Source organism: Oncorhynchus gorbuscha, linkage group LG05 (assembly GCF_021184085.1).
Source record: "Oncorhynchus gorbuscha isolate QuinsamMale2020 ecotype Even-year linkage group LG05, OgorEven_v1.0, whole genome shotgun sequence".
Classification (NCBI taxonomy): Eukaryota; Metazoa; Chordata; class Actinopteri; order Salmoniformes; family Salmonidae; genus Oncorhynchus; species Oncorhynchus gorbuscha.
The window spans coordinates 45861668-45884822 of NC_060177.1; the positions used below are offsets into that span (position 1 = coordinate 45861668).

Sequence of the window (23155 nt, forward strand, 5' to 3'; positions counted from 1 at the left end):
TATGTAAAGGTGCCAATTGGATTGCTTTGCAGCGCATACATCAGACTTTCGAAATTGATAAAATCTCAAATCTAGTGCAAAGGCATTTTAGAAGCATGGCCTCTATAGCTAATACCGGACACTCATTCATTCTTCTAAACTCCCGACACCATTTAATGCCAATATGTTTATATTTCTTTTTTATTATACTTTTGTAATGCTTTTTGTGATGTGGGTCATAATTATAGTTATCAGGTTGCGTGATCCTTGTAATGTTACATGGAAAATACAACTAATGAGACGCATAATTAAATGTATATCCCACTCACACAAATGCGACCAGTTACTTTTCGTATTTGCATTTAATTTCTTTCACTAGCAAATGTGAGTGAACTGCTGGCACTTTAGAGCCCATTGAATGTCCATATTATGTTCGCTAACGTTAGCTTGAAACAATTAAACAACAACCTTTCCACAACACACAGGTGAGTCTAGGTGTGGGTGCTTTTCTTAGACTAAAGCATACAGCAGCTGCACAACAAACAGAGCTGATGTAGCACACTTACATAATGTACATAACTACACACACACACACGGGGAGATAAGACTGTTCCCAGAGTAGAGGAATGAGAGATTCCAGGAATAGGAGTGTTCCATGGAAGTATGGAAACCGGACATTTTCCGTCAACATCCCACTGGAGTTACTTTTAACAAATGATTATACACAAACTCAGCATTTAAATCTAGATATGATAACAGCTTGACATATCAGACGTCAACACAGCCGAGGATTGTTTGAGGTTTAATGAGTAATCTGATCACAAGTCCTCTCTATTTAGCATGAGTGAAGAGATGACCTCCACCCTTCTTATCAGTGGCTAAACCCTGTAGGAACACAATCTGTCCAGATCGCATGACAACATGGACATCATTTCTAAAGTTAGAATTGACAATCATGCAAGTGTGTGTGTGTGTGTGTGTCACCTGTTGCTGTGTGTTGTTCTCAGCTGCATGGATGCGTTGATCCATCTCCTCCTCCATCTCGCTGAGCTGCATGGCGGCTTGGTCATGGGCTCTGAGCAGAAATAAAACATAATACTGTAACGGAATTTATTATATCTCTGTTGGCCTTTGGAGAAGTGTAACTTGGTCAAATAAACGTTGGCTTTCACCTAACAACCTAAGTTTTACCACCGAAAAAGGTTCAATAAATAAAAGTACTATAATAAATGCCTATTAAGTTCCAAATAAAGTAACAGGATTGATTGTGACTGAGTTGGTGATTTCTTCTTAAATCAGTCACAAATCCCCTTGTGACAGGGGGAATGGAAGCTTGTTGTGTGCACCAGGAAGTGGCAATTGAATGCATTATTGTATAATTATTTTTGATACATGTATTTCTAGCCTGTCTATCTATGGGTAACAGGGTTGACGTGTTATTCTTGACCTGCTCAGTTAACTAATAATCTTCAGAAATTACTTTGTCAAAGCAACAAAATAACTAGGACTTTACAACGATGGAAATTTGGGCATTAAGTGGGTAAAAAAATCTTCCTATAATGACACAGGGTTGATAGAGGAACATGTCAAAATGCAGAATTATGGCACATTAGCAAGCCTTCATTCATATAAAAATTTGATTTATTGTATTATCCATGTGGTCTATATTAAAGATCACTTCATTTAATATAACAGGCTTTATACAATTCAATATTGGTGCACAATTTCTACTTAAAATATAAAACTTCCCATTTGTATTTGAGGACGTGTACGGTATGATAGAATGTCTGCATGTGTACAGTGTATGTACAGTATGTGGGTTTTAAGTAAACTGTGGTTGTCGGTGAGTGTGTGTGTGTGAGCATGTGTGTGTGTGTGTTAGTACCGTTTCACAGCCAGGGCCAGGTTCTCCATCTCAGCATTGTGCTGCTTGATCTCTCTTGTGAAGCTCATAATGACTCTCTCATACTGAGGCACCATCCTGGGCTCTGTCATACTGATGTTCTGGTACAGCGTGGCTGCCTGCTCATTCCTACAGACACAACAGACAGGCATTCAGGCAGGCAGGCAGACAGATAGATGGACGGACTGACAGACAGACAAATAAACAGGCAGGCAGGCAGACAGACAGACAGACAGGCAGTTAGGCAGACAGACAGACAGACAGACATACAGACAGACAGACAGACAGACAGACAGACAGACAGACAGACAGACAGACGACAGACGGACGGACGGACGGACGGACGGACGGACGGACGGACGGACGGACGGACGGACGGACGGACGGACGGACGGACGGACGGACGGACGGACGGACGGACGGACGGACGGACGGACGGACGGACGGACGGAATGTTAATACAAGTTACTTACAACAGCATAAGGCCTTTTATCTAAAACACATTTGGAACAGCTACAGTATATTTGGAACAGAACAGCTACATTTTATTTGTAACATGCTTCATGAAACAACAGGCAGGTGTAGACTAACGGTGAAATGCTTACTTTTCCAACAATGCAGCATAACAATAAAGAGTCAAAAAAACATGGCTATATATAGGGAGTACCAATATCGATGTGCAGGAGTACGAGGTAATTGAGGTAGCTATGTACATATAGGTAGGGGTAAAGTAAATAATAGACCGAATAGATAATAGACTGATGTGTAGCAGCAGCGTATGTGGAGCAGTAGCATATGTGGTGTATGGCCTATATATTTTACATTTGAGATTCTTCCATGTAGCGACTCTTTGCCTCGTAGCCTTTCACACTCTTGGCATTTTCTCAACCAGCTTCACCTGGAATGCTTTTCCAACAGTCATGAAGGAGTTCCCACATATGCTGAAAACTTGTTAGCTGCTTTGTCTTCACTCTGCGGTCCAACTCATCCCAAACCATCTCAATTGGGTTGAAGTCAGGTGATTGTGGAGGCCAGGTCATCTGATGCAGCACTCCATCACTTTCATTCTTGATCAAATAGCCCTTACACAGCCTGAAGGTGTGTTGGGTCATTGTCCTGTTGAAAAACAAATGACAGTCCTACTAAGCGCAAACCACATCCGATGGCGTATCGCTGCAGAATGCTGTGGTAGCCATGCTGGTTAAGTGTGCCTTGAAATCAAAATAAATCACAGACAGTGTCACCAGCAAAGCACCCCCACACCATCATACCTTCTCCTCCAAGCTTCATGGTGGGAACCACACATGCGGAGATCATCCTTTCACCTACTCTGAGTCTCACAAAGACACAGCAGACGGAACCAAAAATCTCAAATTTGGACTCATCAAACCAAAGACAGATTTCCACCGTTCTAATGTCCATTGCTCGTGTTTCTTGGCCCTAGCAAGTCTATTCTTATTATTGGTGTCCTTTAGTAGTGGTTTCTTTGCAGCAATTCGACCATGACGACCTGATTCACGCAGTCTCCTCTGAACAGTTGATGTTGAGATGTGTCTGTTACTTGAATTCTGTGAAGCATTTATTTGGGCTGCAATTTCTGAGGTTGGTAATGAACTTATCCTCTGCAGCAGAGGTAACTTGGGGTCTTCCTTTGCGGTGCCGGTCCTCATGAGAGCCAGTTTCACCATAGTGCTTAATGGTTTTTGCGGCTGCACTTGAAGAAACTTTAAAAGTTCTTGAAATGTTCTGATTCACTGACCTTCATGTCTTAAAGTAATGATGGACTGTCCTTTCTCTTTACTTATTTGAGATGTTCTTGACATAATGTGGACTTAAACCCCTGAAGGGCCCATGTGTTGATGGTCAATGTGGCGGGTGTGTTGTTGCCTACCCTCACTGCCTGGGGAGGCCCGTCAGGAAGTCCAGGATCCAGTTGCAGAGGGAGATATTCAGTCCCAGGGTCTCTGAGCTTGGTGATTAGCTTGGAGCGGACTATGGTGTTGAATGCTGAGCTGTCGTCAATGAACAGCATTCTTAAATAGGTATTCCTTTTGTCCAGGTGACTGCGGGCAGTGTGGAGTGCAATAGAGATTGCATCATCTGTGTATCTGATGGGACGGTATGCAAATTGGAGTGGGTCCAGGGTGTTTGGTATGGTGTTGATGTGAGCAAGCCTTTCCAAGCATTTCATGGCTATGAAGGCAGGCGTTCTAGGGCACGGGGATGATAGTGGTCTGCTTGACACAAGTTGATATTACCAGGTCAAGGATAGGTTAAAAACGTCAGTTTGGTCAGCGCATGTTCTCAGTCCGGGTCCTGGTATTTCCATGTGGCCCCGAAGCCTTGCGAATGTTAACCTGTTTAAAATATTTACTCACATTTGCTATGGACAGTGAGATCACACAGAACAGCTGGTGCTCCGATGCATGGTTCAGGGTTGCTTGCCTTGAAGCTCATCTGGTAGGCTCACATCGCTGGGCAGATTGCAGCTGGTATACCCTTTGCAATCCGTGATAGTTTGCAAGCCCTGCCGCTAGGCCAATTGTGCGTCGCCCCACGGACCTCCCGGTCGCGGCCAGTTACGACAGAGCCTGGGCGCGAACCCACTCTGATGGCACAGCTGGCGCTGCAGTACAGTGCCCTTAACCACTGCGCCACCTGGGAGGCCCTAACATTAATTTATTTTAACTGAATATGCAGGTTTAAAAAAATATACTTCTGTGTATTGATTTTAAGAAAGGCATTAATGTTTAGGTACATTCATGCAACGATTGTGTTTTCTTTTTACCTTTATTTAACTAGGCAAGTCAGTTAAATCATCCCCGGTTTGGCCAAGTTGGCTGTCTTTGTTAGAAAGAAATAGTCTTCACACAGTTCGCAACGAGCCAGGCGGCCCAAACTGCTGCATATACCCTGACTCTGTTGCACGGAAAGCATGATAAGTGACACAATTTTCCTATTTTCCCAGGCAATATTAACTAAATATGCAGGTTTAAAAATATATACTTTTGTATTGACTTTAAGAAAGGCGTTGATGTTTATGGTTAGGTACACATTGGTGCAACGACAGTGCTTTTTCGCAAATGCGCTTGTTAAATGGCCCGTTTGGCGAATTAGGCTGTGAGTCAATGATAAATTAACAGGCACCGCATCGCTTATATGCAACACAGGACAAGCTAGATAAACTAGTAATATCATCAACCATGTGTAGTTAACTAGTGATTATGTTAAGATTGATTGTTTTTTATAAGATACGTTTAATGCTAGGTAGCACCTTACCTTGGCTCCTTGCTGCACTCTATTAACAGGTAGTCAGCCTGCCACGCAGTCTCCCCGTGGAGTGCAATGTAATCGGCCATGATCGTTGTCCAAAAATGCCTTATCGGCCGTTCTGATTAATCGGTCGACCTCTAATCTGTATACCTATGTAAGCTACAGTATTTACCTGATATCTATTCAGGTACTTACATTTACATTTAAATGTTGTTTCTTGTAGAGCTATTTTACATGTTAATCTATGCCGAAAATTAAGAAACTCATTCATGGCTCATTCAACTGGGTCAGATGGGTAGAGATATCAAAAGTGTGTGTGTGTGCCTTCAACAAGGTGACCAGATTATAATCCCTGAGCATATAGACTCACTGTCCTACAGTCAACAGCACTGTCAAAACAGGCAGTGTCACTAGTACACGCCCGGGTCTTAAAATCCAGGATTTACAGAGGGAACACCTTCTTCAATGCAATGTTTAAAGTTAAGAAATGCAAAATACTTTTGTTACTACTAATAATGACACTATCAAAAACCAATAAACACAATATTTTACAGTGAGAGGATTGAAAAAGTTGTTTGTTTGTCTAGGCTGGTTTGTCTCAGGCTGGTTGCCTGAGTTTCTGCTTTAGCTAACCTCACTCCTTTGTTGTGTAATAACACATCTAGTTACCTGCTTCGAATATATTCTTAAACTATAACTATTTAGGAGTGGTACCATTACTGACCCCGGCTCTACTCCACCCATGGCTCTTCTATGGGCAGGAGAATAGAAAATAGTATGGTGACCTTGGTCTCTGGATCTGAACCCTGGGTGGATGTAGGCCTACTGAGTACAGACATGACTGTTCTATCACACAATAATAAGAACATTTGATCCACAGCACTGGAAAACCATCACTAATTGAGGGCCCCAGGAGTTGCCCTTTTTCAAAGAAAGCTAAGATGTTAGTTCCAATGGGTGACTTTCTACAGCTGGTGAAGCTGGTGATCAAACAGTCATAATGAGGTCTATTTAAGACATGATGGGGAACATGGAATCACTGTGTTAATCAATGTCCCCTCCATGGTAGCGTGTCAGGGCGCAGCTCAGTCCCATGCCAGCCCTAGAGGGGTGCCAGGACAACTGCTCAATGGGGGAACTAATTTCAAAACCTGTCATAGGACACTGATACTTTCCTTTCCTTCTTTCCTTTCTCTCGCTCATTCTTTCAGGGTTAGGTTGCAGCAAGGGTTTCTATTGGTGATCTTAGAGATATTTCATATATTTCATCCAAAAGCTAGACTGACCTGAGTACACATATGAATGCATGTGCATACACATAGAGGTGTAAACCACATCTGGCTAATACAAGTGGGAGAAATGTTGACACCGGAATAGCCCAAAAGATTGAATTAAAACACTACAATAGTACACAAATATTTGATATATATATATATATATTGTGAATCTATTATAAGGGGAGAACCTGTAGGCTATTGGTTACACTTCAAATGTACATTGAAACTGTTTTACGCATGCATTCCTACGACGTTTGGACAATATGTAAATCAAAAGTTTATTCATGAGCAGGTACGATTGTTTTGTAATGTGTTCCATACTTGACCTGGGTATGAACCGGGCATGGTCCCCTAGTCGGGTCTGGAAATCTTCCCAGGCCTGAGAGGAGACTCCCCAGCTCTTGCTCTCCATGTCCCCTCGGTACACTTGCTCAGAGATCCGGTGGAAGCCGCTAATGAACTCCGCTAGATTGATTGTCCCGTCTCTGTCGATGTCCAGTTTAGAGAAAATTTGCTCTCGCTCCGTCGGCGGGACAAGGAGCTCTGAGCAGATTTGGAAAAACTTGTCTTTTTCAATCCGTCCAGAATTATCCACATCACAAGCGTGAAAGAGCGAGCAGAGACTCTGCCGGTTCATACCCATGGCTGGTAAAGACATGGTTTAGTCTGGAGTGGAAAGCCCCACCAAACAACAACCCGGGAACAGACCACTATGACCAATTATAACAGAACGTTTTTGACCAATTCAATTCCTTTCACCACGATCTTCCCGAACTTCCTTCAAGTCTGGCGTTTTAGCCAAGTCTTTCTACATTGTCAAACACCTTATCGAGTTACAAAAAAGGTAAACAAAAAATGAAGTTGTTATTCATTCTCTCCTGGACGACTTCGACCGCCTTGGGCTAACAGTATTAATGTGTCGTCCTAAATGGCATTTTGTCAAGTCTTCTTTCCGGGTCTCTTGCCAGATGGACGGGTGGAGAGGGGCTGGGTACGCGCGGCTGTTGAAGCGGCTCACCTTTACTACTTCAGAACACTCTTGTGTCGGCCTCTCGACTTCCAGAGGAACAGGCACTAAATAAACAAGGGCCGGGCACCCGGCCAACCAGGTACAGAATTACCTGTAATCCGTTGAAATAACTAAACACATCTAAACAGTTAAAAAGCCTGTTTCCATGGAGAGTGTCTTGAAGAACAATACCCCCTTCTGTCTAACTGGCTGCCAGAGAACATGGGAAACGCTCAGTAACAAGCAGCATGTAAAAAAAATGTGTATGATACTTTGAGTAAGTAAATAGTGGACCAATTGGATAAAGCTCAGTGGCGATTTTAACATGTTGGTGGGGCAAACAAACCAAAAATGTGTGATGCGTGCCGGCAAAGCCACTACACAACACAACACTAAACGGTGACATACGGTGCCCACAAACTGTTAGGGCCTACATAAAGCTGTTTCAACAGCAGAGTCCCAACACCTTACCACTGCTAAAACATTCAGCGCAGCCTTGTCTGGCAGCGAAACAGTTCATTCGGCCTCATTTACTGCCTTTAAAAAAAGATAGCTGATATGGTTGACTTGCTTAAACAAATGTGGTTTCAACTGATAATTGAGATGTACACACTAAGGGGACGACAAGCGGATAAGAGGCAATCCGTAATTTCGATTAAGACATTAATGAGCGACGACGGACGTCGTCAATATAACTGTTTGTTCAGCACTTTTGAAATGTACAGCGACTGAATTCAGAACATGGGCCGTTCTTACAGTATTCTCCCTGTACACAAAGTCAGAACCGTAGGATAAATAAAGGGGGAATATAAACAGACAATGAAAGCTCTTACAACATTCAATGATTACATTTCTCTAAAACAGGTTATAGGCTACATGTTCACTACCAAGTTAGAACAGTAGGCGAAATTAAGAGGTGAAAATCGACCAAATTATTAGGGTGAGGCACATTGAACGCAGTTTGGGTCTTTGCGTGTCAAAGAAGATATATGTCATATAACTCTATTTGATGCGTTAAATAAGCTTTTAATTTAACACGTCAAATAACATAATTATATTATAGAATGTTGTGTGTGCTAAATTTGCACATGCAAGCCAAGCACCACCACTACTATCAGTACCACTGTCGTATCAAACAAGCACAAACCGGGCCACGAACAATGTGTTTACAATACCGCTTTGGTGAAAATAGACCAAATTATTACGGTGAGGCACATGGGCTACTAACAGCTTACTACACAACATACACTTAATATTGCTTTCTTAGCTATATACATATCTCCCTTGCATATTAATATTTTATGCAGCAGCCTGAAAAAAAGCCCAGATTACAACCTATGTGTTGTGATAATTGAGTTGTTTGCTCTATAACCTGTTAATTAACATGCCTTTCGACCCTGATATACAGGCCTAAAGCCAGAGACAATAAGAAGACACAGTGGCAGAATAAATTCAACCAGACCTTTGTTTTATCACAAAACCGGATAGCAACCTCTGTCCGGTTTAGTCAACACAGCATATTGGATGTAACAGACAGCATGGTCTGGCAAGTTAATGTTTTGCCGACATTTTCAGACCACTAAACAACTATTGATTTAGAAGCACAGAGTTACTGCAAGTCGCAAAGGATACAAGAGCTATTCCAGCACCATTTCATCTTCAACATTTCAACATCTTCAAATCACCTCTGCTTAGTCCAATACAGTGACAACTAAAAGATACCAAAAACCATTTAGTCCAATCATTGTGAGCTACAGTGCCTTGCGAAAGTATTCGGCCCCTTGAACTTTGCAACCTTTTGCCACATTTCAGGCTTCAAACATAAATATATATGTTTGTTCCTTGTTCTTCATGATGCTCTCTGCGCTTTTAACGGACCTCTGAGACTATCACAGTGCAGGTGCATTTATACGGAGACTTGATTACACACAGGTGGATTGTATTTATCATCATTAGTCATTTAGGTCAGCATTGGACAATTCAGAGATCCTCACTGAACTTCTGGAGAGAGTTTGCTGCACTGAAAGTAAAGGGGCTGAATAATTTTGCACGCCCAATTTTTCAGTTTTTGAAAAAGTTAAAAATATCCAATAAATGTCGTTCCACTTCATGATTGTGTCCCACTTGTTGTTGATTCTTCACAAAAAAATACAGTTTTATATCTTTATGTTTGAAGCCTGAAATGTGGCAAAAGGTCACAAAGTTCAAGGGGGCCGAATACTTTCGCAAGGCACTGTAAATATGATGTGGCTGCGGTTCGGATTTCCGAGTGCGTGTTTGTGTGTGTGTGTGTGAGTTCCTGCATGTAGAAAAATATGTTGACTTACTCTACTTGTAGAGAAACTCGATTGCCATCCTCCTCTCTTTCATGTTGACAAAACGGTCTATTGCTTTTATTTTTTGTTGTCCTAGACTACCTGGCTAAATGCTTGCTCGCTAGCCTAACTTCCATTCATGAGCAATGTTAGCTAGTTAACATTAGCGTTCCACATCTAGCTACATATTGAACTTCTGTCCTCTCAGGCCAGGGGCAGAACAATGTATGATTGCATTTCCCCTAGGAACCCTAGAGAGCCATATGTCCTCCGAAAAACGACCCTGTCATGCCGAACTGCTCGCTTAACCCAGAAGCCAGCCGCACCAATGTGTCAGAGGAAACCCACGAGCCTCCGAAGTCAGCTTGCAGGCGCCGGCCCGACACAAGAGCGCGATAGGATAAGGAAATCCCGGCCGGACAAACTCTCCCCTGACCTAACACAGACAACGCTGGGCCAGACCACCTCATAGGTCTCCCGGTCACGGCTGGCCAGTGACAGAGTCTGGGATTGATCCCGGGTCTGTAGTGACGCCTCAAGCACTGCGATGCAGTGCCTTAGACCACTATGCCAACAATGTATTAATTAATGGTTGGATCAGAATTGCTGTTATAATCAGGTCGGAGAATTAAGTAAAACCAGAAGTCCAAATCCCTATCTCTATCCGTGGCTAATTTAGAAAAGGGACAACTTTAGCTAGCTAGCTAGTCACCGGAGGACAAGAACACAATGAGATACAACAATTCAAGTTGTTTCTATCATTGACGTTTGCTCTCAATGTGATTTGACCCTAAATCCAAGTTGGCTTCCCTTAACACTTTTTTTTGGTGCGCCAGGACCCTTCACAGTTTAGCTCAACACTTGACTCATTGTTTTATACTTTTTTTCCATCAAGGGAAGCCAAATGGCTGGCTGGATTCCCTTGCATTCCATTCAATGCTACGGGCGGCAACAACATCATACTCGTTTAGACCAGACAGCATCAGATAGATGGCCTACACATAGAGAGACAGAGGGGCCCTGTTTCGATCTCTCTGAGGCTTTCTCTGGTGAGATACATTCAGCCTCTTGCTAATTGAAGGAAAATTATAAAGCACAGAGATGAAAGATTAATTGTTTTTGTATTTTTAGCTTGGTAAAATTTTTGGGGAAGTCTGGCTTCCCTTGGCACCCATGAAAACATGCCACTGCTTAACACATTGTTGTGCTGGAGACTCCTCCCACTTATTTACATCACACATATCTACAGATTAAATTAACAGGAATTACATTTCCTCTTATGGGTGGCAAAAAGTAACTATCTGAAAGCCACGCCCCTAATAAACTACACCTCCAGTCTTCTGATCTGGGTCATATCTCAATAAGCACCCAGCACCAATAACCCAGAATCAGCAACCCAACATAGTTATTTTTAAAGAAAACAACCCAACTAAGTGACCCAACGCCTGCAACCCAACAATGCTGGGTTGTCAACCAAACAACCCAGCATTTTTCTATTGCACACATGCATGTACACCCACCCACCCCATATGGGTGTTAAGTCAGTGGGTAGTCTAACAGTGGGGTAGATGTCTCTGATCTCTCTCTATGTAGGCACAGATGTAGAGATGCAACAGCTTCAACCTATAGACAGGGAGAGAAAGAACAGGTGAGAGACCTGCTACAATTCCCTGCTATTTTTCTTCTTCAAATGGTCGTTGATTATTCCTCTCAATCTATCCGGTGATCACTTTGTGTGTTCACATGCCTCTGCCCACTAAGCACGGGCCGACGGACCGGCTGTGTTTTTTTGGTATTTTTTTTGGTGTGGTCCAGACTGGCCTTCATTTCAATGTCCACGGACGTAGATTTTTGGTCCTGTCCAGACCAAATCTGAATCAATCATAGACGTCCGGACCGGCCTTGATTTGGTCCAATTATAGACGTCAGGTTTGGGCTCGACCGGCCTTGATTTCAACATCCACAGATGTCCGGTCCGGACTGACCTATATTTGTCCCAAACATAGACATCTATAATTGGTTCAGATTTCTTCTGGTCCAGGCCAGCCTAGATTTGGCCTAATCATGGACATCTTTTCACAAGTTGGGACAGCACAGTAGAGGACAGCAGCGTACAGTACATTAAAGTACAGTAAAAAAAAAAATAGTACAGTGGAGTAGAGTACAGTACAATACAGTAGAGCACAGTAGTTGTAAAATAATTTATTGTCAACTTATAAGACTATTTATGAGGCATTTGTTAATGGTTGATTAATGCTTTGACTAATTATTTAAATATTTATAAATGTATGTATATAAAGTGCATTCAGAAATTATTCAAACCCCTTCCCCTTTTCCACATTTTGTTATGTTACAGTCTTATTCAAAATTAGATTAAATAAAAAATCCTCATCAATATACACACAATTCCCCATAATGACAAAGCAAAAACAGGTTTTTACAAATGTTAGCATTTTTTTAAATACAAAAAATACCTTATTTACATAGGTATTCAGACCCTTTGCTATGGGGGTCCTCCCCCCTTCTCTATATCGATCCAGATCCACCACCCTTACCCGTCCTGCCCCTGATCCCTCACAGCAGAAAACCAGTCTCAGCCTCAGTCCAGACCCACCCAGACCCTTTAAACCTCTTTCACTCCTCCCAGCATCCCCCATTCCATCACCAAGTCAGTAGGGGGCACCAGGAAGTCAGTGGGGAGGCACAACAAGACCTGTGAACAGCCAAAAACCACCCAACAACACAGATAACCCGCTAGAGGCCCTAATTCAAATCTGCAACGAAATTTCCCTTCAACCAGGATTTTTTGAAATTCTGGATTTTTGGTTAAGTTACCGGAATTTTGCAAGTCTAAAGTGGCCTGTTTCAGAACAATGTATTAGGGGAAAACTACATTTACATTTACATTTAAGTCATTTAGCAGACGCTCTTATCCAGAGCGACTTACAAATTGGTGCATTCACCTTATGACATCCAGTGGAACAGCCACTTTACAATAGTGCATCTAAATCTATTAAGGGGGGTGAGAAGAATTACTTTATCCTATCTTAGGTATTCCTTAAAGAGGTGGGGTTTCAGGTGTCTCCGGAAGGTGGTGATTGACTCCGCTGTCCTGGCGTCGTGAGGGAGATTGTTCCACCATTGGGGGGCCAGAGCAGCGAACAGTTTTGACTGGGCTGAGCGGGAACTGTACTTCCTCAGTGGTAGGGAGGCGAGCAGGCCAGAGGTGAATGAACGCAGTGCCCTTGTTTGGGTGTAGGGCCTGATCAGAGCCTGGAGGTACTGAGGTGCCGTTCCCCTCACAGCTCCGTAGGCAAGCACCATGGTCTTGTAGCGGATGCGAGCTTCAACTGGAAGCCAGTGGAGAGAGCGGAGGAGCGGGGTGACGTGAGAGAACTTGGGAAGGTTGAACACCAGACGGGCTGCGGCGTTCTGGATGAGTTGTAGGGGTTTAACGGCACAGGCAGGGAGCCCAGCCAACAGCGAGTTGCAGTAATCCAGACGGGAGATGACAAGTGCCTGGATTAGGACCTGCGCCGCTTCCTGTGTGAGGCAGGGTCGTACTCTGCAGATGTTGTAGAGCATGAACCTACAGGAACGGGCCACCGCCTTGATGTTAGTTGAGAACGACAGGGTGTTGTCCAGGATCACGCCAAGGTTCTTAGCGCTCTGGGAGGAGGACACAATGGAGTTGTCAACCGTGATGGCGAGATCATGGAACGGGCAGTCCTTCCCCGGGAGGAAGAGCAGCTCCGTCTTGCCGAGGTTCAGCTTGAGGTGGTGATCCGTCATCCACACTGATATGTCTGCCAGACATGCAGAGATGCGATTCGCCACCTGGTCATCAGAAGGGGGAAAGGAGAAGATTAATTGTGTGTCGTCTGCATAGCAATGATAGGAGAGACCATGTGAGGTTATGACAGAGCCAAGTGACTTGGTGTATAGCGAGAATAGGAGAGGGCCTAGAACAGAGCCCTGGGGGACACCAGTGGTGAGAGCGCGTGATAAGGAGACAGATTCTCGCCACGCCACCTGGTAGGAGCGACCTGTCAGGTAGGACGCAATCCAAGCGTGGGCCGCGCCGGAGATGCCCAACTCGGAGAGGGTGGAGAGGAGGATCTGATGGTTCACAGTATCGAAGGCAGCCGATAGGTCTAGAAGGATGAGAGCAGAGGAGAGAGAGTTAGCTTTAGCAGTGCGGAGCGCCTCCGTGATACAGAGAAGAGCAGTCTCAGTTGAATGACTAGTCTTGAAACCTGACTGATTTGGATCAAGAAGGTCATTCTGAGAGAGATAGCGGGAGAGCTGGCCAAGGACGGCACGTTCAAGAGTTTTGGAGAGAAAAGAAAGAAGGGATACTGGTCTGTAGTTGTTGACATCGGAGGGATCGAGTGTAGGTTTTTTCAGAAGGGGTGCAACTCTCGCTCTCTTGAAGACGGAAGGGACGTAGCCAGCGGTCAGGGATGAGTTGATGAGCGAAGTGAGGTAAGGGAGAAGGTCTCCGGAAATGGTCTGGAGAAGAGAGAAGGGGATAGGGTCAAGCGGGCAGGTTGTTGGGCGGCCGGCCGTCACAAGATGCGAGAATTCATCTGGAGAGAGAGGGGAGAAAGAGGTCAGAGCACAGGGTAGGGCAGTGTGAGCAGAACCAGCGGTGTCGTTTGACTTAGCAAACGAGGATCGGATGTCGTCGATCTTCTTTTCAAAATGGTTGACGAAGTCATCTGCAGAGAGGGAGGAGGGGGGGGAGGAGGATTCAGGAGGGAGGAGAAGGTGGCAAAGAGCTTCCTAGGGTTAGAGGCAGATGTTTGGAATTTAGAGTGGTAGAAAGTGGCTTTAGCAGCAGAGACAGAGGAGGAAAATGTAGAGAGGAGGGAGTGAAAGGATGCCAGGTCCGCAGGGAGGCGAGTTTTCCTCCATTTCCGCTAGGCTGCCCGGAGCCCTGTTCTAGGCCACAAAATAAGGCCTTATGAGATACGTAACTTCAGAAAGAGTTTAATTTGAATGATAATGAAATATAAGCCTAGAAACTCACTGAGTGAAGGCCACAAGACTAAAAATGAATTAATTCAACAACCATGTGCAGAATCTTCCACTAATAAACATAGCCATATGTGGTAACTCTACAATTCACTCGATAAGGCAATGTACACTGGGAAATTATTACATTTACATTTAAGTCATTTAGCAGACGCTCTTATCCAGAGCGACTTACAAATTGGTGCATTCACCTTATGACATCCAGTGGAACAGCCACTTTCCAATAGTGCATCTAAATCTTTTAAGAGGGGGGAGGGGGGGGGTGAGAAGGATTACTTTATCCTATCCTAGGTATTCCTTAAAGAGGTGGGGTTTCAGGTGTCTCCGGAAGGTGGTGATTGACTCCGCTGTCCTGGCGTCGTGAGGGAGTTTGTTCCACCATTGGGGAGCCAGAGCAGCGAACAGTTTTGACTGGGCTGAGCGGGAACTGTACTTCCTCAGTGGTAGGGAGGCGAGCAGGCCAGAGGTGGATGAACGCAGTGCCCTTATTTGGGTGTAGGGCCTGATCAGAGCCTGGAGGTACTGAGGTGCCATTCCCCTCACAGCTCCGTAGGCAAGCACCATGGTCTTGTAGCGGATGCGAGCTTCAACTGGAAGCCAGTGGAGAGAGCGGAGGAGCGGGGTGACGTGAGAGAACTTGGGAAGGTTGAACACTAGACGGGCTGCGGCGTTCTGGATGAGTTGTAGGGGTTTAATGGCACAGGCAGGGAGCCCAGCCAACAGCGAGTTGCAGTAATCCAGACGGGAGATGACAAGTGCCTGGATTAGGACCTGCGCCGCTTCCTGTGTGAGGCAGGGTTGTACTCTGCGGATGTTGTAGAGCATGAACCTACAGGAACGGGCCACCGCCTTGATGTTAGTTGAGAACGACAGGGTGTTGTCCAGGATCACGCCAAGGTTCTTAGCGCTCTGGGAGGAGGACACAATGGAGTTGTCAACCGTGATGGCGAGATCATGGAACGGGCAGTCCTTCCCCGGGAGGAAGAGCAGCTCCGTCTTGCCGAAATTCAGCTTGAGGTGGTGATCCGTCATCCACACTGATATGTCTGCCAGACATGCAGAGATGCGATTCGCCACCTGGTCATCAGAAGGGGGAAAGGAGAAGATTAATTGTGTGTCGTCTGCATAGCAATGATAGGAGAGACCATGTGAGGTTATGACAGAGCCAAGTGACTTGGTGTATAGCGAGAATAGGAGAGGGCCTAGAACAGAGCCCTGGGGGACACCAGTGGTGAGAGCGCGTGGTGAGGAGACAGATTCTCGCCACGCCACCTGGTAGGAGCGACCTGTCAGGTAGGACGCAATCCAAGCGTGGGCCGCGCCGGAGATGCCCAACTCGGAGAGGGTGGAGAGGAGGATCTGATGGTTCACAGTATCGAAGGCAGCCGATAGGTCTAGAAGGATGAGAGCAGAGGAGAGAGAGTTAGCTTTAGCGGTGCGGAGCGCCTCCGTGATACAGAGAAGAGCAGTCTCAGTTGAATGACTAGTCTTGAAACCTGACTGATTTGGATCAAGAAGGTCATTCTGAGAGAGATAGCGGGAGAGCTGACCAAGGACGGCACGTTCAAGAGTTTTGGAGAGAAAAGAAAGAAGGGATACTGGTCTGTAGTTGTTGACATCGGAGGGATCGAGTGTAGGTTTTTTCAGAAGGGGTGCAACTCTCGCTCTCTTGAAGACGGAAGGGACGTAGCCAGCGGTCAGGGATAAGTTGATGAGCGAGGTGAGGTAAGGAGAAGGTCTCCGGAAATGGTCTGGAGAAGAGAGGAGGGGATAGGGTCGAGCGGGCAGGTTGTTGGGCGGCCGGCCGTCACAAGACGCGAGATTTCATCTGGAGAGAGAGGGGAGAAAGAGGTCAGAGCACAGGGTAGGGCAGTGTGAGCAGAACCAGCGGTGTCGTTTGACTTAGCAAACGAGGATCGGATGTCGTCGACCTTCTTTTCAAAATGGTTGACGAGGTCATCTGCAGAGAGGGAGGAGGGGGGAGGGGGAGGAGGATTCAGGAGGGAGGAGAAGGTGGCAAAGAGCTTCCTAGGGTTAGAGGCAGATGCTTGGAATTTAGAGTGGTAGAAAGTGGCTTTAGCAGCAGAGACAGAGGAGGAAAATGTAGAGAGGAGGGAGTGAAAGGATGCCAGGTCCACAGGGAGGCGAGTTTTCCTCCATTTCCGCTCGGCTGCCCGGAGCCCTGTTCTGTGAGCTCGCAATGAGTCGTCAAGCCACGGAGCGGGAGGGGAGGACCGAGCCGGCCTGGAAGATAGGGGACATAGAGAGTCAAAGGATGCAGAAAGAGAGGAGAGGAGGGTTGAGGAGGCAGAATCAGGAGATAGGTTGGAGAAGGTTTGAGCAGAGGGAAGAGATGATAGGATGGAAGAGGAGAGAGTAGCGGGGGAGAGAGAGCGAAGGTTGGGACGGCGCGATACCATCCGAGTAGGGGCAGTGTGGGAAGTGTTGGATGAGAGCGAGAGGGAAAATGATACAAGGTAGTGGTCGGAGACTTGGAGGGGAGTTGCAATGAGGTTAGTGGAAGAACAGCATCTAGTAAAGATGAGGTCGAGCGTATTGCCAGCCTTGTGAGTAGGGATTATGTTGGAAACGTTTGTTAATTATGTACCTCTACCATAGACCACTTAAACTGGTACAACACATCCACTCACGAGTGGCCAAAAAATGACGACCTATAGTACTTTTTTGGCCACTCATGAGTGAGGATGTGTTGTACCAGTTTAAGTGGTCTATGGTAGACGTACATTTTTGCCACTTATAATTAACAAACGTCTTTGTCACTGTCATGGTAGTATATAAAGGCAAAAAAGCATGCTTTTGTACCTGTGGAAAAACGTACTATCAGGGGTACAATTATGTACAGTACCTGTAACTAAGTACAAAGGAGGACCTTACAGGGTACCACCCCAGTGACAAGCAGTTGTAGCCCTTTAGGAACAAATCTAAGCCTTTATTTCTGAGAGTGTAGACTCGGCTAGCATTTCTTGAATATGCAAATATATGTACACGGTCAAAAAACCTACTCGCTCAAGGGTTTTCTTTATTTTTACTATTTTCCACATCGTAGAATAATAGTGAAGACATCACAACTATTAAATAACACATATGGAATCATGTAGTAACCAAACAAAAAAGTGGTAAACAAATCTAAATATATTTTATATGAGATTCTTCAAACAGCCACCCTTTACCTTGGGTGGCTGTTTACCCCTTTACCACAAATGCACTTTTAACAAGGCACACCTTTTAATTGAAATGCATTCCAGGCGACTACCTCATGAAGCTGGTTGAGGGAATGCAAAGAATGTGCAAAGCTGTCATCAGGGCAAAGGGGGGCTATTTGAAGAATCTGAAATATAAAATATATTTTGATTTGTTTTAACACTTTTTTTGGTTACTACATGATTCCATGTGTGTTATTTCATAGTTTTGATGTCTTCACTATTATTCCACAATGTAGAAAATAGTAAACATAAAGAAAAAGCCCTTGAACAAGTAGATGTTCTAAAACCTTTGAACGGTGGTGTACATCCATATACGTGTACACAATTCCTTCACATTATTACATTTACATTTCTAGATCTCTTTCTCTAACTGATCTTCTCTAACTGATCTTGAGTGCAATAAGTTGATATAGTGGATGATGGGTTAACTTCACTTCCAGAGAGGCTTGACATTGAAAACCTACTCTAGCACACCTGAGGTGATTGACAGTCCATTTCCGTTCACCGTTTACACCTGTTGTTTTGGGTCATCCCTGGCTAGTATGTCATAATCCTTCTATTAATTGGTCTAGTAATTCTATCCTATCCTGGAACGTTTCTTGTCATGTGAAGTGTTTAATGTCTGCCATCCCTCCCGTTTCTTCTGTCCCTACTTCCCAGGAGGAACCTGGCGATTTGACAGGAGTGCCGGAGGAATATCATGATCTGCGCACGGTCTTCAGTCGGTCCCGAGCCAACTCCCTTCCTCCTCACCGGTCGTATGATTGTAGTATTGATCTCCTTCCGGGGACCACTCCTCCTCGAGGTAGACTATACTCTCTGTCGGCTCCCGAACGTAAGGCTCTCGAGGATTATTTGTCTGTGTCTCTTGACGCCGGTACCATAGTGCCTTCTTCTTCTCCGGCCGGGGCGGGGTTCTTTTTTGTTAAGAAGAAGGACGGTACTCTGCGCCCCTGCGTGGATTATCGAGGGCTGAATGACATAACGGTTAAGATTCGTTATCCGCTTCCCCTTATGTCATCAGCCTTCGAGATTCTGCAGGGAGCCAGGTGCTTTACTAAGTTGGACCTTCGTAACGCTTACCATCTCGTGCGCATCAGAGAGGGGGACGAGTGGAAAACGGCGTTTAACACTCCGTTAGGGCATTTTGAGTACCGGGTTCTGCCGTTCGGTCTCGCCAATGCGCCAGCTGTTTTTCAGGCATTAGTTAATGATGTTCTGAGAGACATGCTGAACATTTTTGTTTTTGTCTATCTTGACGATATCCTGATTTTTTCTCCGTCACTCGAGATTCATGTTCAGCACGTTCGACGTGTTCTACAGCGCCTTTTAGAGAATTGTCTCTACGTAAAGGCTGAGAAGTGCTCTTTTCATGTCTCCTCCGTTACTTTTCTCGGTTCCGTTATTTCCGCTGAAGGCATTCAGATGGATTCCGCTAAGGTCCAAGCTGTCAGTGATTGGCCCGTTCCAAGGTCACGTGTCGAGTTGCAGCGCTTTTTTTAGGTTTCGCTAATTTCTATCGGCGTTTCATTCGTAATTTCGGTCAAGTTGCTGCCCCTCTCACAGCTCTTACTTCTGTCAAGACGTGTTTTAAGTGGTCCGGTTCCGCCCAGGGAGCTTTTGATCTTCTAAAAGAACGTTTTACGTCCGCTCCTATCCTCGTTACTCCTGACGTCACTAGACAATTCATTGTCGAGGTTGACGCTTCAGAGGTAGGCGTGGGAGCCATTCTATCCCAGCGCTTCCAGTCTGACGATAAGGTTCATCCTTGCGCTTATTTTCTCATCGCCTGTCGCCATCTGAGCGCAACTATGATGTGGGTAACCGTGAACTGCTCGCCATCCGCTTAGCCCTAGGCGAATGGCGACAGTGGTTGGAGGGGGCGACCGTTCCTTTTGTCGTTTGGACAGACCATAAGAACCTTGAGTACATCCGTTCTGCCAAACGACTTAATGCCCGTCAAGCTCGTTGGGCGTTGTTTTTCGCTCGTTTCGAGTTTGTGATTTCTTACCGTCCGGGTAGCAAGAACACCAAGCCTGATGCCTTATCCCGTCTGTTTAGTTCTTCTGTGGCTTCTACTGATCCCGAGGGGATTCTTCCTTATGGGCGTGTTGTCGGGTTAACAGTCTGGGGAATTGAAAGACAGGTTAAGCAAGCACTCACGCACACTGCGTCGCCGCGCGCTTGTCCTAGTAACCTCCTTTTCGTTCCTGTTTCCACTCGTCTGGCTGTTCTTCAGTGGGCTCACTCTGCCAAGTTAGCTGGTCATCCCGGTGTTCGAGGCACTCTTGCGTCTATTCGCCAGCGCCTTTGGATGGTCGACTCAGGAGCGTGACACGCGCCGTTTCGTGGCTGCTTGTTCGGACTGCGCGCAGACTAAGTCGGGTAACTCTCCTCCTGCCGGTCGTCTCAGACCGCTCCCCATTCCTTCTCGACCATGGTCTCACATTGCCTTAGACTTCATTACCGGTCTGCCTTTGTCTGCGGGGAAGACTGTGATTCTGACGGTTGTCGATAGGTTCTCTAAGGCGGCACATTTCATTCCCCTCGCTAAACTTCCTTCCGCTAAGGAGACGGCACAAATCATTATTGAGAATGTATTCAGAATTCATGGCCTCCCGTTAGACGCCGTTTCAGACAGAGGCCCGCAATTCACGTCACAGTTTTGGAGGGAGTTCTGTCGTTTGATTGGTGCGTCCGTCAGTCTCTCTTCCGGGTTTCATCCCCAGTCTAACGGTCAAGCAGAGAGGGCCAATCAGACGATTGGTCGCATACTACGCAGCCTTTCTTTCAGAAACCCTGCGTCTTGGGCAGAACAGCTGCCCTGGGCAGAATACGCTCACAATTCGCTTCCTTCGTCTGCTACCGGGTTATCTCCGTTTCAGAGTAGTCTGGGTTACCAGCCTCCTCTGTTCTCATCCCAGCTTGCCGAGTCCAGCGTTCCCTCCGCTCAAGCGTTTGTCCAACGTTGTGAGCGCACCTGGAGGAGGGTGAGGTCTGCACTTTGCCGTTACAGGGCACAGACGGTGAGAGCCGCCAATAAACGCAGGATTAAGAGTCCAAGGTATTGTTGCGGCCAGAGAGTGTGGCTTTCCACTCGCAACCTTCCTCTTACGACAGCTTCTCGTAAGTTGACTCCGCGGTTCATTGGTCCGTTCCGTGTCTCCCAGGTCGTCAATCCTGTCGCTGTGCGACTGCTTCTTCCGCGACATCTTCGTCGCGTCCATCCTGTCTTCCATGTCTCCTGTGTTAAGCCCTTTCTTCGCACCCCGTTCGTCTTCCCTCCTCCCCTCCCGTCCTTGTCGAGAGCGCACCTATTTACAAGGTACATAAGATCATGGACATGCGTTCTCGGGGACGGGGTCACCAATACTTAGTGGATTGGGAGGGTTACGGTCCTGAGGAGAGGAGTTGGGTTCCGTCTCGGGACGTGCTGGACCGTTCACTCATCGATGATTTCCTCCGTTGCCGCCAGGATTCCTCCTCGAGTGCGCCAGGAGGCGCTCGGTGAGTGGGGGGGTACTGTCATGTTTGTCATTTATTATCATGTCTTGTCCCTGTGCTCCCCATTCTGTTCGTTTCCCTCTGCTGGTCTTATTGGGTTCTTTCCCTCTTTCTATCCCTCTCTCTCCCCCTCCCCCTCTCACTCTCTCGCTCTCTCTTCTCTCTATCGTTCCGTTCCTGCTCCCAGCTGTTCCTATTCCCCTAATCATCATTTAGTCTTCCCACACCTGTTCCCGATCCTTTCCCCTGATTAGAGTCCCTATTTATTCCTTTGTGTTCCGTTCCTGTCCCGTCGGTTCCTTGTTTAGTATTCACCATGCTGTGATTGCGTTTCGCCCTGTCCTGTCGTGTTTTTGCTGTGATTGTGTATCGCCCTGTCCTGTCGTGTTTTTTGCCTTCATCAGATGCTGCGTGTGAGCAGGTGTCTCTGTCTACTACGGCCTGCGCCTACCCGAAGCGACCTGCAGTCTGTGGCCGCTTCTCCAGTTATTCCCCTCTACAGACTAGAGGATTTCTGTTATTCCCTGTTTGGACTTAAATAAACTCTGTTTCTGTTAAGTCGCTTTTGGGTCCTCTTTCACCTGCATGACAGTCTCACTGTGGTTACCAGATACTGTGAGAGTTAAAGGTAGTGTCTCAAATTTGATACTGGGAAGATGACTACCATCTAAGGCAAACATGGGCGTAGGCTTGTCTAACTGTCTGAAAGGAATGTTATGTTTCCGAACCCATGCTTCGTCCATGAAACAACCCTCAGCCCCAGAGTCAATCAAGGCACTGCATGTAGCACCCGAACCGGTCCAGCGTAGATGGACCGACATAGTAGTACAAGATCTAGATGAAGAGACCTGAGTAGTAGCGCTCACCAGTAGCCCTCCGCTTACTGATGGGCTCTGGCCTCTTACTGGACATGAATTAACAAAATGTCCATCAAATCCGCAATAGAGGCACAGGCGGTTGGTGATCCTCCGTTCCCTCTCCTTAGTCGAGATGCGAATCCCTCCCAGCTGCATGGGCTCAGTCTCAGAGCCAGAGGAGGGAGATGGTTGCGATGCGGAGCAGGGAAACACCGTTGATGCGAGCTCTCTTCCACGAGCCTGGTGACGAAGATCTACCCGTCGTTCTATGCGGATGGCGAGAGCAATCAAAGAGTCCACACAGGAAGGAACCTCCCGAGAGAGAATCTCATCTTTGACCACTGTGTGGAGTCCCTCCAGAAAACGAGCGAGCAGCGCCGGCTCGTTCCAGTCACTAGAGGCAGCAAGAGTACGAAACTCTATAGAGTAATCCGTTATGGATCGATCACCTTGGCATAGGGAAGCCAGGACCCTAGAAGCCTCCCCACCAAAAACTGAACGGTCAAAAACCCGAATCATCTCCTCTTTAAAGTTCTGGTAATTGTTAGAACAATCAGCCCTTGCCTCCCAGATAGCTGTGCCCCACTCTCGGGCCCGGCCAGTAAGGAGTGAAATGACGTAAGCAACCCGAGCTCTCTCTCTAGAGTATGTGTTGGGTTGGAGAGAGAACACAATCTCACACTGGGTGAGAAAGGAGCGGCACTCAGTGGGCTGCCCGGAGTAGCAAGGTGGGTTATTAACCCTAGGTTCTGGAGGCTCGGCAGGCCAGGAAGTAAC

At 46.2% G+C, this 23155-nt stretch overlaps 1 protein-coding gene across 1 annotated transcript in view; it reads right to left on the minus strand.

Annotated features, from left to right (window-relative positions):
- LOC124035131 (ras and EF-hand domain-containing protein homolog) overlaps positions 1-7477 on the minus strand; it is a 23978-nt gene extending 16501 nt beyond the window's left edge. The window contains exons 1-3 of the mRNA XM_046348550.1: positions 6759-7477; positions 1865-2011; positions 964-1054 (exon numbers count right to left, since the gene is read on the minus strand). Coding sequence (XP_046204506.1) covers positions 964-1054; positions 1865-2011; positions 6759-7090 — 570 coding nt within the window. The 5' untranslated portion in view covers positions 7091-7477. The remainder of the gene's footprint in view (positions 1-963; positions 1055-1864; positions 2012-6758) is intronic.
- Positions 7478-23155: the final 15678 nt, after the last annotated feature.